Source organism: Nesoenas mayeri (genome assembly GCF_963082525.1).
Source record: "Nesoenas mayeri genome assembly, chromosome: 3".
In the NCBI taxonomy this organism is placed as follows: domain Eukaryota; kingdom Metazoa; phylum Chordata; class Aves; order Columbiformes; family Columbidae; genus Nesoenas; species Nesoenas mayeri.
Window position 1 is genome coordinate 30,783,902 of NC_137544.1, and position 16,886 is coordinate 30,800,787.

At 37.9% G+C, this 16,886-nt stretch overlaps 1 protein-coding gene across 1 annotated transcript in view; it reads left to right on the top strand.

Moving 5' to 3' along the window:
- The window catches only part of COL19A1 (collagen type XIX alpha 1 chain), a gene marked incomplete at its 3' end in the record, with an annotated part of 188,045 nt that overhangs the window by 21,262 nt on the left and 149,897 nt on the right, over positions 1 to 16,886 (top strand). Inside the window, exons 4-8 of the mRNA XM_080341240.1 lie at positions 9,217 to 9,340; positions 9,745 to 10,020; positions 11,648 to 11,728; positions 13,753 to 13,878; positions 14,309 to 14,371. Of these exons, the coding sequence (XP_080197366.1) occupies positions 9,217 to 9,340; positions 9,745 to 10,020; positions 11,648 to 11,728; positions 13,753 to 13,878; positions 14,309 to 14,371 (670 nt within the window). The remainder of the gene's footprint in view (positions 1 to 9,216; positions 9,341 to 9,744; positions 10,021 to 11,647; positions 11,729 to 13,752; positions 13,879 to 14,308; positions 14,372 to 16,886) is intronic.

Here is a 16,886-nt window from a genome sequence, read left to right on the forward strand (position 1 = left end):
GAATACTTCATATAAAATGGGAGATCACGAGGATCTCGTCCCTTCTTTCCCTTTTCCCTATGGCCGACCTTAGGAGAGGACCTTGCTAGTCGTCCCTGTGAACTGAGGCCTAGTGAGAGACTGAATCCAGCTCTGGTTGGCTGTGGAGTCTAATCCAGGACTTTGGGTGCCGGCTCTGCAATTGCTGAGACTTTCAAGATTGGTTTTGTATATTTTGTATTATTTTCTCTATTCTTATTAGCAGCATTAGTAAAACATCTTTAATTTTTTCCAACTCTCTTCTCTCTGTCCTTCTTTTTTCCTCCCAATCGCCTCTCCTGAGTGGAAGGGGGGAGAGGGAGGGGCAAAAAGGGGGAAGTGGGGGGGGGAGAGAGAGTTAACAATACATCTGCCAGGGTTTTATTGTCACCCCGCAATCTTAACCCTCGACACTTGATCAGCTGAATAACTCCATTCCATTGTAGATAATCACATTTAGTATAAGGACTTAATATCTCATTGACTTCAGAGACTCCAATAACAAGACCTGTTGTCTTTGTTCCATTTCTGGGAGCAAACTAGAAGGACCACATGAATTATGGAGCTCCTCATAAAATATCTAAATAAAGACAGGTGTCAATGTTAAAAGATGTAAAGTTCCTTTAAAAGTGCTTAAGTTCACATCCTCTTCTCTTGATGGTGGCCACACTTGAAAGAAAGAACACCACAATTGGATTTTAGGACACTGAGCGCAGCAAAATGGCCTTGAGAGATTATGTAAAAATGCCAAAAATTTGGATATAATTCTTGAATGACTTGAAGAAAACTTACATCTCTGACATTCTTTCAGGCACATCCTAGCTTTAAATTTTAAACAAAGACCATGTCTTAGGAAACAGTCACATGACATAGAAGAAACAGACCGATGATCAGACTTCTCCATATTCTACCATTAATGCCCAAAGAGAAAATTTTGTCCTTTTTTTGTGGATTGCTTATCAGAAATATGTCAGACATTGGTTAGTTTCCTTATAGAGGCAGTCGATTTACTAGTGTGGTTCTGAATAAGGAAAGCACTGAAGATTTCTGGAACGTTCATGGTGGACAATCAGACCGTATTTGCATGCATGCAGGGAGGTTTCATTCCCTAGAGTGAATTCCAGGAGTAGAAACCTGTTAGAAAAATGGGGATGAGAGGGCTCATGTGTGTTATGTTCTACATTTAGCTACAGAAAGGAAAAGAGAATGAGGTGTACATCTAGCAGGAGCATGATTCCTGACAAGGAATGATGAGACTTCAAAAGTTATCGTTTTCTTTTGAGTTATTTTTCTATTTTCAATGTAGCTCTGATAGGGAGCTTGATGCTGGTACTGGAAGGAGCTCTTTCTAACTGACATTATTTAACTTTGATGCGTGAGCAGATTTAGCATCCATAGAATGTGGAGAAATGCTCAATGAAAGGGCACTTGGTATGAGAAACATCACTATATTCACAAAACTCTAAAACCAGTAGACTGAATGCAAATTCTTATTGTAATGTACATGTGAGGAGAGTAAATGGAATTGAAAGTATCCATTACTGACACATCAGTATCTGCTATGGAGATGTTACCTGGCTGCCACAACTATTGAAAATGTGTGTGAGAAGAATCAGGTTGAAAAACCAGGCTGGGACAGCACAGACTGGATTTGGTCATTTTCTGGCAGCAATGTTAGAAACTCTCTGTGTGTTTCTCAGTAAGTTAGTAAGTGATGCCAACAACCTGGTGTGAGCAGCCTGGGGTAGAGGGACACTAGAAAGTATCATGCAATTGCATGATTAGGAGACAGCAAATGCAATGTCTTTTTCCCTTTGTGAAAGAACTAGAGTTCCATGTTTTTCTCATCTCTGTTCTCCATCTCTTAGACAGTGAGAGCAGTGTGTGTGTTTGTTCTTTGGTCATCTCCTAAGGAAAAGAAACAGTCTGAATGCAAGACCTGTATCTAGTGTAAGACCTGAGTGAGTCACACAGATTGACTTTAATCTTTCTGAATCACAGGTAACCATGCATTAGATGTTGAGCTCAAAAGTGTCTGGAGGAACATCTCAATGCCCGTACACTGCAAAAACAACCTAAATCTTTTTAGTACCCTATACGTTTCCTTTACTTGCTTTGTACATAAAAAGGCAGGTTAGTGTAGTATATCTGTTGTCTGGATCCACTCTGTTGTGTTCTGTTTTATTGAGTCTATACTGGTGCAGGTGTGGGAGGATCCTTTGGAGTATGAGATAATGTAAGTAAAATTTTAGCTTGCTGAATTATTTGGGTTCTGGCTTTCTCCCCTTCCCTTACTCATCTTCCTACACAGCATTCACTGGTGCTGTGGCTGTTCTTTGTCACTCTGTATGCCTCTGCATGGAAAGATGCTTAGTACTGATTAAAGCAGCTTAATTTACTATGTAACATTCAGGCTTTGCTAGGTTTATTTTTATTTTCCAGGAACAAGGAAAATTCACTGGTTGCTCTCAGACCTATTTGGTTCATAAAACAATTATCCTCGTTGATCAGGGCAAGTGTATAACTGTATCAGAAGTGCTGAGTGTTGTCTTCCACAAGATAAAGGCTCCCAAAGCCTACATGTTGACCTGAATTTTCTCAGAACTTTATTAGGCTGTAGGATTTTGCTTAGGAAAATAAGAAGAAAAATTGTTGCATGCCCAATTTCCATTATTATATGTTACTACTTTTAAGTCTGTTGTTCTTATTGCTGCTGATTTTTTTTAATTATTATTATTTTTTTCAGAAAAGTTAAAATGCACAGAAATTTTCCAAACTTGAAAGCAGACGTAATTTCATTAGCTTAACCTCTTTCAAATCGATGGAAGACTGGCCTTTGACTTCATTAGGGCTGGGAGTTCACCAATAATTCCCGTAAATGAGAATACAGAATACTGTTGGGAACCTTAGCAGAAAAGTATTCTGAGTGGGCATATCCATTTTGATATTTCTGTTTCTCTTTCAAATCAACATTTCTTTTTTAAATGTTCTTTAAAATTTTTATAGCAATAACATTGACTTTCACAAAAAAAAAAAAGAATTCTAAACCTGTATATCAAAAGAGGCATCTAATCTATATCTGTTCAGTAAACGAAAGCAGAGGTGTGCTGAAGTATATGAAATATTAGGTAGATCCCTGTTCTGTTTTAAAATAATTTGCAGCTTTGCTTTCAGCAGTACATTTTCTGAGTGGGTTGCACTCTCCCTTAGTAATTAATAACTCTTAAGCTGTCTGAATAGTTTCCTTTGAGTTGCATCATATAATGTGTCGTATGAAAACAACTTGAGGCCTAATGTAACATGAAACTGTATAGTGCATCTTAAAGTGATTTGAGGAAGATGGATGGGAAGGAAATTATTTCTTATTCTGGGTTACAAACAGCTGTTCTTAACTTTTATTTGAAAATAATTTTAAATACCCTTTCTAGGCAGAGATTGGTAAATTATTCTAGTTATTTCCCCTTCTCCCATTATACCAGTAAAGTCAGGCAAAAATCAAGAATGGACAATATAGTAATTTGATGTAGAAACATTGAGAATAATGGGGAGATTGTTTTTTTTCATTTAGTCACCTGAGCTTTACTTTTTTATTCATAACAGTTCTTAGTTTAAATCCCTCAGTAAACACATAAAGGTTAAGATTTCAGTGTCTCCACCAACATAGTACTAAATAAATCATTACCCACCATAGGAAAGTTGTTTAAACCAACTCCTTGAGTTCTGGTCACCAAATTATTGTAGCGTTGTCATGTTACAAGTGACATATACCAGGTAATGGTATATGTCAGCTGGAAGAGATATGTCTTGCCATAAACTCTAAACATCTCTCACTTCACTCTCAGGAAATGTAAGCTGGCTCATCTTTCTCTTCTTGGAAGATATTCAGCAAGCTGGAGGCTTCATTGATACTTGTAAATACGGAAGTTTATCATACACTGTAGTGTATTCTCATTCGATATGGAACAATCACAGTTCATAAGATTTAAAAATAGATGCTGCTTTTCCATTAGTGCTTTTTTAAAAATAAAAACAAAAGGTAAATAAAGGATTGCCTTACTAAATTTGATATGGGTAACTCAATGCTGCTTTACAAAGATAGAACTAAAACTGTTTATAGGACAGTGAATACACAGTTAATTCATTCATAATTACTTCTTTTAGCATGGTAGCACTAGCAGAAACTAGCAGGTGATATCTGCATTTAAGAATTTTTCAGTACTTTAGAAGAAACAAGTGGATGAGCAAATATTTTGTCAAAAATCAGTCTATACTTGATCAACATACAAACAGTGGAAGGTATGCACAAATACAGTTGTAAAGTTCATGCAAAATTCCTGTAACTGCTCTCTTAGTAACCTCATAATGAACAGTCTGAGCCGTGCTTGGGCCACAGCACCTATTTTTAGGTGAAATTATGGCTACATTTAATCCAGCAAAAGAGGAGAATGCAAGAAAAGCCTTTGCAACTCTGAGTATATTTATGCTTTGATAGAGTGGCACATAGTTGTTGCAGGATTGTTGGCATGTATTTATTAACTTTCTTGATGCATCCGCCTGGTGCTTCAACCTGTGGAACATTAAGCGATACCTTAATGTCTGGATTTGTAACATATACAGGTATGATGTAGAACCTGAGATTGTTAGGGATTTTCCTGCTGCTTGTCTTCGGTCTCCTCAGTCTGCCAGCTGGGGCCTCTGTAATTTACAGTACGCTCCAACCCAGTAGGCTGGTGTGGTGCAAGTTCAAATCTGTGAATTCAGTTCATGTGCTTCAATTCCTGCTATTGTTTTCAGCAGTTTCCACCAAGGGTGTGCTTCTCTTTGAGAACACAGCACTCCATTCATCAACTTTCATTTTTTATTATATACTATTGACAATATGGACAGAGGGAAAAATCAAACTGTCTGAATTCCACCTAAAACATAATGTAGTCAGACTTTGGGCGCCTAAGTCGCGAAGAACGATTCAATTTGCCTACTCTCAAGCACCACCTAACCCCTGGTGGCACCTAAAATGAATAATTTTGAACAACAGGTTTCCCACAGCATCTGGGCACAAGTTCCAGGGAAGCTCAGAAGTGCTGTGGCTTAAGCAGCCAGGCATGTAACCCCCACCCAGGTTTCATTGTGACTCAAAGATGTGTGTAGAGATGCCTGAACTCTGCCTGTGTCCCCAGAGGTGCCTAAGCCATTGACTGTGCTTAGATTGCACGTGATAAGCTTGGACAACATTGAATTTAACACAAACCACAGCAGTCATGAGCACTGAAGTGTAGAAGAGGGAGAGAGGACCTTTTAAATAGCCTTAAAGGTTAGAGCAGTCAGCCAGGAAGGATATCTGGTTTGGATTGTCCTAAGCTAAGGAAACTCAACAGCAATGGGTGAACTGTTGTCCCACTGTTAAGGAAATTGTCTGGGAGAGGAAAATCTCAGATTCATGTTTTTACTCTTATATCTGACTATATATTTGGGTTCAGACACTTTTTTTACAAAAAAACTCAGCATCCCCTGGTTCAGAGACCAGATACCAAGGATACTCTTATTTGCCTGTCTGTTTAACTTGTAAGTTCTTTCTTGTCATCTTTATAGATGAATGTGCACACTTATTAATTGCTACCCATCTTTCTGTAATGTTAGGGCTTTCTTAAGACTGTCATCTCTCTTACTGCTTTTGGCTTAGACACTATGATGTACTACTCTAAGTTAATGTCCTCTGTATTTGTGCTTTACACCTGTAAACCTTGAGGTGAGCTGGATACAGGTTTCCTTCATATTTATTCTCTCTCCTTCTCCTATAGTTCTTTCCCTGTGCCACATGGAAAGGGTAAATACTCAGTGAGGAAGTGCTTGTTGAGCTGTTGATATATGAAACAACTTGCTTTTGTATTTTTAATTAACATGCTGCTTCTTTACTCTTTTTACCCTGCACATGACATCTCTTTAGTTTTCTCATTAGTTTTTAAATATTGGTGGGTGCAACCAGGAGAAACAGTATATTAAACATTCAAAGATCATCTAAATTTCAAATTCAGTATTCTGGAAAATTTTGTTTTGCCTTTTCTCATATTCTGATATGAGGTTTTACATTCACATTTTTGTTCTGGCTTTCCCCATTCCCTTCACCCTACTCCCCCATCAGATTCCATCATATATTTGTTGTTTAAAACACATACATACTTTGCCTATTTCTGAGGAGCTTTTAATTAAGCTTTACACACTAGGAGGTACCATGGTAGTAATGATTAGATTTTTCTATAGTATCTTACTTATCATCCATACCTAAGTCACTTTAATGCTAGATGCACTCTTTTTGTTCTGTTATATTCACTGGAAGCCATTCAGGGAGCAAGGGCTTAGGGGAAATCGTGGATAGTAGTAGACAATATGCTGGTTTTCTGAGCATTTTGGCCCTTAATTTTTTTTCCTTGTTGCCTTCACCATCTGTCTGGAAGGGCTGAGTGTTAAGTGCACACTTTAAAGCATCTGTTAATGACTTTTTGGTCACCAAGCATTGTTCATGTATTTGCATAATGAGAACTCTTCTCAGAATAACGACCTTGCTTCTGTGATGTCTTTGGTATACAGTAGTTGTATACCGAATTCATGTTGTTTGTTGATCAAACACGGGAACAAGTTTCCCAGAGGGTTGTGGAATAATCTTCATTCTTGGAGACTTCAAAAACTCAGCTGGACAGGACTTAGAGCAACTTGATGGAAGTTTCAGGTTGGCCCTGCTTCTAGCAGGGGGTTTGATCCATTGGCTTCCAGAAGTGCCTTCCTACCTAAATTATTTTGTGAGTCTAACTAAATTTATTGTTGGTCCAATTCTATTTAAATCTTACCTTTTTAGTTGACTTCACTGAAATTAGTGTCATGGCCTTACGAATTAACTTGACCTTGTCTGCTTTTCTCATTTCTCCCAATACAGTTTTCTCTCTCAGTTCAGAGGTAAGAGAAGATAGAGTGAACTCTTGCTCTGTTTGTAATGCTGGCCTGTACCTAAACTCTTGTCCTGTTTCCCAAATACTTTGATTAAGCAGTTGAGTAAGATAATTTTATATCATGTGCACTCACAATCAATTTTTTTGAGAAAGTTCTGAAAGAAACACTTAAACTTTTAGAAGGCTAATACTATCATTCATTTAGATAGCTCTTGAAGTGTCAGGGAGGCTTACAGGAATAAGCAACAAGGCTTACAAGAAAAAAAAAAAAGGAAAGAAAAAAGTGTTCCATATTTGCTAGAATGCCTACCATGTGCAGCAATGACTTCTGTTTGTTTTATGTTTGTTTTGCAGACTTATCATACCAATCGTGGTTTCCCTGTCTTTCATTCGATGGAGACTTCTGATATTTCCCTTCCACAGTTGTCTGCCCTTTGCCCATTAATATAAACTCCCCCGTGTCTCCGAATATGGAACTTGCTGGGAAAGTTAATTGACTCTGGAGAGCTAATCAGATGCTCCCACAGCCAGATGTCCTGTCTAGGTTACAGCTGTAAACCTGAGATGACACATCCTTAGCTTGCCAGGAGTGCTATAAACCATAGGGCTCATCCCATGTCCAGATAGTTTACTGCTCTGCAGACACATACTCACAGATTACTGATGCCCAATGAAGGTATTTTCTTTGTAAATCATAAACATTTATTTTATGCTACAATTAAAATTCAGTGCGGTATGAAATCTAGATTTAAGTGCTGCAAAGCCTGTTCACTTTTGCCTTGCCTTTTGACACTGAAACTTCTGTAGCTGTACAACAGAGCATATGGGTCCTCTAACAATGTGGGAGAGCAGCCAATTTGGTCCTCGGATGAAACAGGAATCAGCTGTGGGAAATAAGCCAAAGAAGTGTGATTCCCACAGAAGGGACTTCAATAGGTATTAGTCCATAAAGTAGATCTTTGGCAGGATTTAGAGCAGGCTTCTCTACACAGAAGGTATTTTTCCTCAGATCCTAAGTTAACTGAAGTGCACTGATTTCTCAGAGGGTTGTGGGATTATTGTCCTGTCAGCTGGTGCTTTCCTCTTTTTTTGTCTTCTCCGTTTTTGTTGTTGTTTTGTTGTTGCAGGGGTTTTTTTTTTGCCTTTACAGCACATTGTTGTGCAATTGTAATGCCATTTGTAGTTTTTTAGGACTAAACTATTTACTTCACATGATCATGAGAAGACAAACAGAGGAAATTTTTCTGCAGCATAGAGCCCTCAGGTTTCCTCCGTGCTGATCCAGGGAATGCTTTTTGCGATGTGGCTGGTTGGGCCATCCTGACCATTTTCAGAAAACAATGTTAACATTTTCAATACTTCTGTATTGTGTAGTGTTTGCACCTGTGGTTTTCATTTGTCTCGCCTCTGTCTGAGGAAAGAAATAATTTGAAATGAAGAAGCTTCAACAGAAAAAAAGTTGATTCCACAATTCTAATCTGTTTAGTACAAAAATAGTGTATGTTAAATAACTGCCGAAGTCTGTACAGTTGAGTTACAGACTAATTTATTTTTTTTCTGAAATACAAATTTTTCAAATACTCTGTAGAAGTGGTGTTGTACTGCATTCTATGACATAAGTAGCAAGTCAGACTTTTTTATTTTAGAGGCAACAACTTATCTTAGGCAGGAAAGGAATAACAAAATCAAACAGCAGCAAGTAATTAATTTGGAATTTAATTCTTTATTTTTGTTCAAGCCTGCTGAAGTCCAGCTGTTCTGATACTCAAGATATCCAAGTCATTGCCCATGGAGGTCACTGGATAAAACTCCCTACTGAAAGCAGGACCAGCTTGAAACTTAGGTTCTTGTGAGCTCTGTCCAGCTGTGGTTTGAAAGTCTCCAAGGATGGGGATTATCCCACAAACCCTTTGGGAAAGATGTTCCAGTATCCCAAGCAGTAAATTGGGAAAAGCAGTATTTTAAAATATGTTTATGTGTACCATTTGCTTTGCGGCAGTCTTTTAAGACTCCTATGTATAGGAATCACAGATGAAACTAAAAGTTAGTTAGCAAAATCTTCAATCATTTATTCTTATAAATAGAATGAATCGTACTTTTGACAAGACAGATTTCTAAGTGCTGAAGCCTACGAATTTGTGTGAGTGAGCATTTGGCTTCCCGTTTTCACTAGGTTTTATTTCTGTTCATTCCTTTTAAGCAGTGTTTGTGTGTATAAGAATAAAAAGAGATCTTTTTTTCCTCTCTCCTATTGTAGGCAAGTATTTCCAAATGGGCTTCCTGAAGAATACTCTCTAGTTGCTACGTTCCGTGTACGGCGAAATACCAAGAAAGAGCGTTGGTATATATGGCAAGTTTTAAATCAATATGACACACCGGAGGTTAGAGTCATCTTTGTTTTTTGGTTTGTTTTTTTTTTTAGTTTCTTTTTTTCCTTATATAATATGGCAAATTTAACTTAGTGGATATTTTGCCACTGGATTTAGCTACAGTTTATACGGAACAGACAGGCTGCTCTGAAATAATTGGTGATTTGTCATAGTAATAACAGAAATTTTAAAAACTGTATTGAGTTAAGACTATGAACTGAGATAAGAAGGAATGTTATGATTTCTAGCTGATATGCATTTACAAAGTTACACAGAAGAATGCTTCATAACATAAGTCTTGCCCAGTCTATGTAGTTGAAGTATTTTTATTATGTATATATATAGTTTATATGTGTTTTTATATCTTATACCCTAACTTTTAAATGATCTCTACTTTTATTTTGCTTCTCTTACAGATCTCTGTCCTTCTGGATGGTACAAAAAAAGTTGTGGAGTATATGACCAAATCTGTTCAGGGAAATATACTGCACTACACATTTAAGAGTCGAGAAATTTATCCATTGTTCGATCGGCAGTGGCATAAGCTTGGTATTAGCGTGCAGTCGGGGATCATTTCCCTCTATTTGGATTGTAATTTAATTGAGAGAAAGCAGACTGATGAAAAATTCACCATTGACTTGCAGGGCAGGACTCTGATTGCTTCTCGCGCTACAGATGATAAGCCCGTAGATGTAAGTAGCATGAAAGGAAAACCAGATAACTTGAAATCATGTTTTAGCCACATTTTTACTAACACTATCCTAAAGTATTATGTAGATAAAATGTTCAAAACTGGTTATTACTTTCGAGGGTGTACTCTTAATTTGAAGTCCTTAAGTCTTTTTCTCTAAATGTTTAGTGCTGTAGCATCTGTTAAGGCAAAAATTCTGTTACCAAAGTAACTACAAAAACTCGGTCCTGGTTTCAGGAGTCTGCTTTCTGTATTCACTTTGGAGTAGGAGCCATGTATTTACGTCAGACACGTTATAACTACATTTAGAGATAACTTCCAGCGGTATTTTTCTTTGATTTTTATGAGGTTTATTTATATGTTTGTATCAGTCATCTGCTACAGTTTGTCTCTTTGTGATAAAGGGGAGACAAAAAAATTAAGGATTACCTTTGTATCAAGATTGTACCCCGTTCCAGGGCAACTCGATTGTGCAGAAGTGGGGGAGCACATTATTCATAGTTGTCACTCCCTCTTCCAAAGGGGAGGGATTAGGGAGTGGCTGGAGGTGTGTTTCCTGCAGCCTTTGGTGCAAGAATTACCCAAGGCAACCCTGTGACATTCCGGGCTATGTTCTGTCCCAGAGATGCTCTTTTCTCTTTCCTTGTGCAGACAGCTCACAGCAAGTAGTTAGAAACCTCCAGGAAATGTCAGTTGTTTTAATTACAATGACAGCCATTTACCAGGTTTAAAGCATCTGGCTTGGAGTTTATAGTGACCATCGGAAAGTTTCAGCTATATAATGCACGGTTCCAGATGGAAATAACACATTGTGACTGCAAGCTGGCATTGTGCGAGGAATCAGTTCTGTGAAGCCCTAAATACTTCAGTCTGGACTCAGGGCTCTTACTTTATGAGGCCAAGCTCATGCTTCGTTTTGTCTTCTAAGACCGAGTTCAACTTTATTTGAAATGTATGTGCCATCTCCTCATTTCCAAGCAGCAAACAGGAGAAGGAACAGATTATTTTTACCTTGTGTTGGTTGCATGGCTTGGGCTAGATAATTCTGAGTGGAAGCTGTCAGTTGGAATTTCCACATTTGCAGAAATAAGAAAATAAGAGGATGCAAAACAGATGCAGAAAGAAGCATACAAGGGCAAGATTAAACTGTAAAAATTAGATGTTCATCTCACCAATCCACCCAAAATCTCTGACAAGGAAGCTTTAGCTACAGTATTCATATATTTTGTTCTTCAGGTGATTTAGTGGTAAGGTCCAGGCAAAGGTCTGTCCAAAGTGATAGAAGATGTATGTGAGAGAGAGTTTATCAAACCTTTACTCAAGTTTATTGTGGGAGAAAATCACATCTCGGAAGGGTTAAAATGCCTACGTAGCATAGCAAGAGCAGTACAAAGGGATGCAACATACATGAAGATAAATTGATGTAAATCACATTTTAGATTTAATGTAATGGCATAAATTGTTCCTCAAGTGAGGAGCTGTGTAATTGTTTTGGATTTGTCTCTTTTTCCGGCATTTCAGAAATATGCGGTGTTTCAGAGAGAAAGTTTCTTATTCAAAGCTAAAAAAATGCGTGCTGTAACGCAGTTTGTGCATCTCATGTTAATTTCTTTTGTATTTCTTAATAGATTGAACTTCAACGTTTAACAGTTTATTGTAATCCAAAGCTTGCAACAGAAGATACGTGTTGTGAAATATCTGCAGACCTGGTAAGTTATTTGTTAAAATGAAAGTGTTAATGCAAAAGAAATGGCTTCATTGTTTCTTACTAAAGAGCTGTAGAGAAATTTCAATAGAAGTGTTAGATTAATACCTCCTTAAAATGAATCCTGTATGTGGGGTCATGGCATGTTGTTTCTTGCTGCCTAACTAAATGACACAGTGGAACCTCAGTAAAAGGCACTAGATGCTGCTAGTGCTTTTAAAATGCATTTCTTAACATTGATTAATATCTAATTAGTAACTGAGGAATTCTCAGAGAGTAGGAAACAAATCACTGCTATGACCTCGGGATGGCTTCAAATAACAGAGGCCATTTCAATGACAGTTGCATCTAGTGTCTGCATGACAGTGGAAGGGAAGAAAAATAGGAAAGTGTTGAGGTTGTTTCCCTTATTTCAATATGCTAATGTGGAGGAATGGATGTTTCATAATTGGCAAATACTTTTTTCTTTATAACATACATGCTGAGATGTATATATTGTTCAACATAAGGGAAAACATTGATTTAGTTTAGAGGGTTCACTTTTCCATTTTGTTTTGATAGACAGAATCAGTGTAAACTGGAAGATGCTAGAAATATAGAAATGCTTGAAGTTGAGGATGTGATTGTTTTGCTGAATCAAGCTCATTTGAAGGAAACAAACAAACAAAAACCTCAGAAGTATTGGTCTGCTAGTTATGAACAATCTGCAAGAGCAGGCTTCTCTGAGATAGCGGGCACTACCCTCACCACCCAACCTGCAGTCAACAAAAAACCTCAGACTGTGCAGGACTAATTGATTCCATCTACAAGGAGATGGGAGAATAGGGTACCTGAAATGGATAGATAAAGCTGCCCAAGAACAGAGGAGCAGAAGGTTTTGTGGGAACTGACAACTGATAGGTGCTTGGAAGTGTGGAAGTTGTTTGATCTTATTTATAAAGGGAAATTTCAATTTAAAACAGTAATATATTGTTCAAACATATTTCAAAATGTATTCCTGGTGATAGTGCTGGCTTTCTTTTGAGTATATAAGTTCATGGATAAGTGAAATGAATGGATTTTTTCCCCACTTTGTATATGGAAATAAAATTTATTTAGCAGTTATGACACAGTAGCAGAAAAGTAAAAACAAAAAAAACCCAAATTATTTATGGACATGAAAAGATCAAGGATAGGCTTAATAATAGCATCTTAAACATTCCTTTAGCTATATAGCTAATGCACCATCAGTTTCATTTTTATGTCCTATGTTTGAGATGTAAAAAATGATGGACTACTTGTTTATGATTTTCATGTTGAAAACAGCGTTAAATTTTCTGATTTATTTTTTTCATTATTTCCTTACCAATTATAAGGGCTACATTTTCAGTGATTTAAGGGAAAGAATTTATCCTTGGATACGAATTTCTACACTAAGCTGTAAATCCTATGGGAGTTTCTTTGGCAGAAGGCTCGCAGGACACCTCATTACAACTTAATGAGAGCTGCTGAAAATTTATCAGGTTCTGCTGACTTGTCCTATACTGTATCTTCAGGTTGGCTCAGCTCTCATGAGTTACAGACAGGTCAATGTTGGCTTCAGGGCTTTTTGTTTGTTTCCAAACTGTGCATGCCCAAAGTGTTTCATTATAGAAAAAGTGACAGAATTTTCCCTCACTAACTCTGACATTTTGTATTTCAGGGCAGGGGGTTGAGGACAGGATGACACTGAGAAGTACCCTTTTTTTTTCCCCCATGGGCATTTTCTGCTTCACTACTTCTCATTTTGGGAGACTTTGTTCCTCTGTCTGTGCTCTTTTGGAGGAAAGAAGTGGGGCAGTCAGATCAGTTTTCAGTGGCATTGATTTTAGTACAGAAGGATTACAATATCTAGACTACTGCTTTTTCTTCTGTTTGGCATTTGTAGCTTCCATGTAATGTGGTGTGTAAATGAGTATTAAAACAGAAAGCAACTTGAAAATAGTGTTCGGATAGTATTTATCTAATAACCTAGGTGGACAAAAAATCAGAAAACCTTCTTTATTTTAGTGCCCAGGTGAGGAGAGATTACTTGCCACAACTTCATCACCAGTGACTGTTCATGCCAGCAAAATATACACGCTTCCAGGAATGCAGCAAGAATCTAGAGAGGGATGCTACTGCTTTCCAAATAAAGTATGACGTTTTCCTATTGCTTGCTTTTTAGTGCATCATGCTGTTTAATCCTGGTAGGTATTTAAAAAGAGAAAAGGTTGGTTTGGGGGTGTTTTTTGCTTTGTTTCCCAGTTAAGAAACAGTATGTTTTAGATTTAGTTAGAGTTGCAGAGGTCTGTAAGGTATAGTGGTTTGAACCTATATCAAGAAAAAGATCTATGGTAAAAATTAAAATTATATTTAGGCATTATATTTAGTGTAAATGTTTTTACTTGAGAATAAATTATTTCCTACATAATACTTTTAAAAAAAATCCTTCTCCTGGGTGTTGCCTTACATATAGTATGAGTCATTTGCTTTGCTAGACTTTTGTGACAAAGGCAAGGAAACCAAACCAAATGCGTATTTTGGATCTGCTTCTTTGTTTATTTTTGATTTCTTTTAAAATCAGGGGGAAGCAGGATTGCCAGGCGTAGCTGGTTTGCCGGGCCAGAAAGGAGTTAAAGGTGAAAAGGTAAAATATCAGTTGCATCTGTTCTTTCAAATCTTTATCTTAGGCTTCTCTTTCTTTAAAAGAAAGTTTCTGGGTTCTGTTATTCCCTGAAGGGATCTCCCTGTACACAGGTTAAATCCTGGATCAGTTGGTTTCTGGTTCTGTAAAGGCTTCCTGGCAGGGAGCCCACAGCTCTCTGACTTTGGGGTCCCGTCATCAAATCCAGGCAAGACAGTTTGGCAGCCTGGGCAACACATGCCTACCCAACCCTCTCAGCATGTCCTATTGCCTGTTCCTCTTACCCAAAAAAAAGAGAAGTCATGTATGTCATCTGTGACAAGGATTTTCTCGTGTCATGTGTGTACGTCACTGCTGATGGACAGAATCCTGTGTGGTGGATTCATCCTTGCAGGCATCAGTAGGAGGGTAAGAATTCACTTGTAGGACCTCAGCATTGTATATTCTTTGACATTACTCTTACCTGAAACTTTCTTGATTGCGGAGAGAGAGGCACCTGCCATAGGGAAGCCCCTAGGACAGGCCAGTCTGGGCTCCTTTCCTTGGGCCAATTCTCTATTTTCTTCTGTAAATCTTACCATGACATTCTTGTGTTATTTAGCTTGGGAGTTTCCTAATAATAAAAGTCAGCATATCAGATGTTTTCCCTTCACACTCCTTTCCCTACATTCGGTTGGAAGATTCTGGATTAGAACACGTCTGGGAATGTGTTTTTTCTTGTGCTAATAGAGAGGGCAACTTGAATAAACTATTGCAACTCAGCAGCTTTAGTCTAATGATAGGAAATTTACATTTGTGAAAGTCAATTTAAAAAATTCAGAAACTTAGCAAGTTAAAGTGAGAAGTAGTACCGCGAACAGCTAAAAATCTGCTTAATTTGAACCTACCTTATAATTAACCAGTACTTGCTACATCCTAGCTTTGGGGTGTGTATTTTTGTTTGGGGGTGGGTGGAGGGCACATTACTGCTGTGATTAAAAGGATGGTCTCACTGTTGACCTTTGGGGGCAAACAAATTCTGCCTTGAATAGTGCCTGCCATGGTGGAGTTAAATGCCATGTTCTCTGAGGCCTTAGTACCATTTTTTTCTTCGCTTCTGCATTTATGCAATTTTCAGTAATTCTTGCTCTCAATGATGGCCTTGTTACATCGATAATTAGAGGTGGAGAGACAGCAAGACCCCAGACCATTCCAGAAATGCAGGATATGTGATTTATTGCCAGATTATGTATAGGAGAGTTACAGTCTGTGGTTGAATGTTTTGTAATATGCTATACATTAAATAGGCGGCTTCTTGATTATTTTGCTGGCTAGTCACAAAAAAAGTGGGATTTTTGTAAGTTTTCTGATGGATTTCCAGCCTATGTTTCCTTGTTTGTTTGTGCTCAGCTCCTCATTTTTTTGATTTTCTTTTACTTCTAAATAATATTGTTATTAGCATTCAGCTAACTGTATTTAAATGTCCATGCCATGGCAGGATCCAGGTGAAAACAAGTTAATGTTAATATTTCAGCTTCTTTCCTAGGAAATTTCTGGATTCATTGATATAATTTCTTGTTCAGCACAACATTGCTTATCCTCTTATTTTACACTGTCCCATTTCAATTTCCCATCCACTGTAATTAATTGTATTACTGAATGTACGTGTCTTTTTGTTGCTATGGGAATAGCAGAGAAGGTCTCTGCATACACAAATTAGTGTTAAGCTATATTCAAGCCCCCCAAAATTGCACTTCTCTTCAGTTTGACATAGTTGTTCCCTAATATCAGACTGTTTTCCCTGTTCAAAAATACCTAAGCGATCACCAGTACAAAGCATGATACCTGATAAGCCATTTTTAGGCATTTGAATTTAGTTTTGAGCCTGTTTCCACTTCATTCCTGTACACTTGGCAGTACTCTTGGCAGTCCTGTACTCTTGGCTCGTTGTAGGACCTCTCAACTGGTCTGAGCCAAAGTCCAACAAAATGTATTGTGGGATCAAATGATTTAAGTGCTGTATTTTTACTGGGACAAGTATTCGTGCAACTATTGATGTGTCTCTGGCAAGCTGTCCATCCATCTGAATGTACAGGAGTGTCACTGATTAAAATGATTCCATTTGTGTGTATGACCTTCCTATTTGTATGCCCGGCCTTCCATTATGGCTTCATGAGGACATTATGAGGACAGTTCTTCACTCGGCAATAGAAGTGTTATCTCTATTGGCTTTGAGAAGGTGCTTTGAGGATGGAGAAGCTGCTCAGTTTCAAGACTCTCTTCTTGAATGGCCAGACTGTTCTGTTTGGTACCAGACAGCTCTGCCTCAAGGGCAGTAGTCCCTGTCCCTTTTGTTTGCTGTGCAAGCTTGGATCCAGGGATGTTTGCTCTGCAGGATTTTATTTGCTGGGAGATCAGCTTTAGCAGCGATCTGCAGCAAGGGACAACCTCCCATTCTTCAATGTCTGAATAATTAAGACTTGGAAAGTCACCAGGACTGACTTTGTTTGCTGCTTACTGATCATTGCCCTTGAAACAC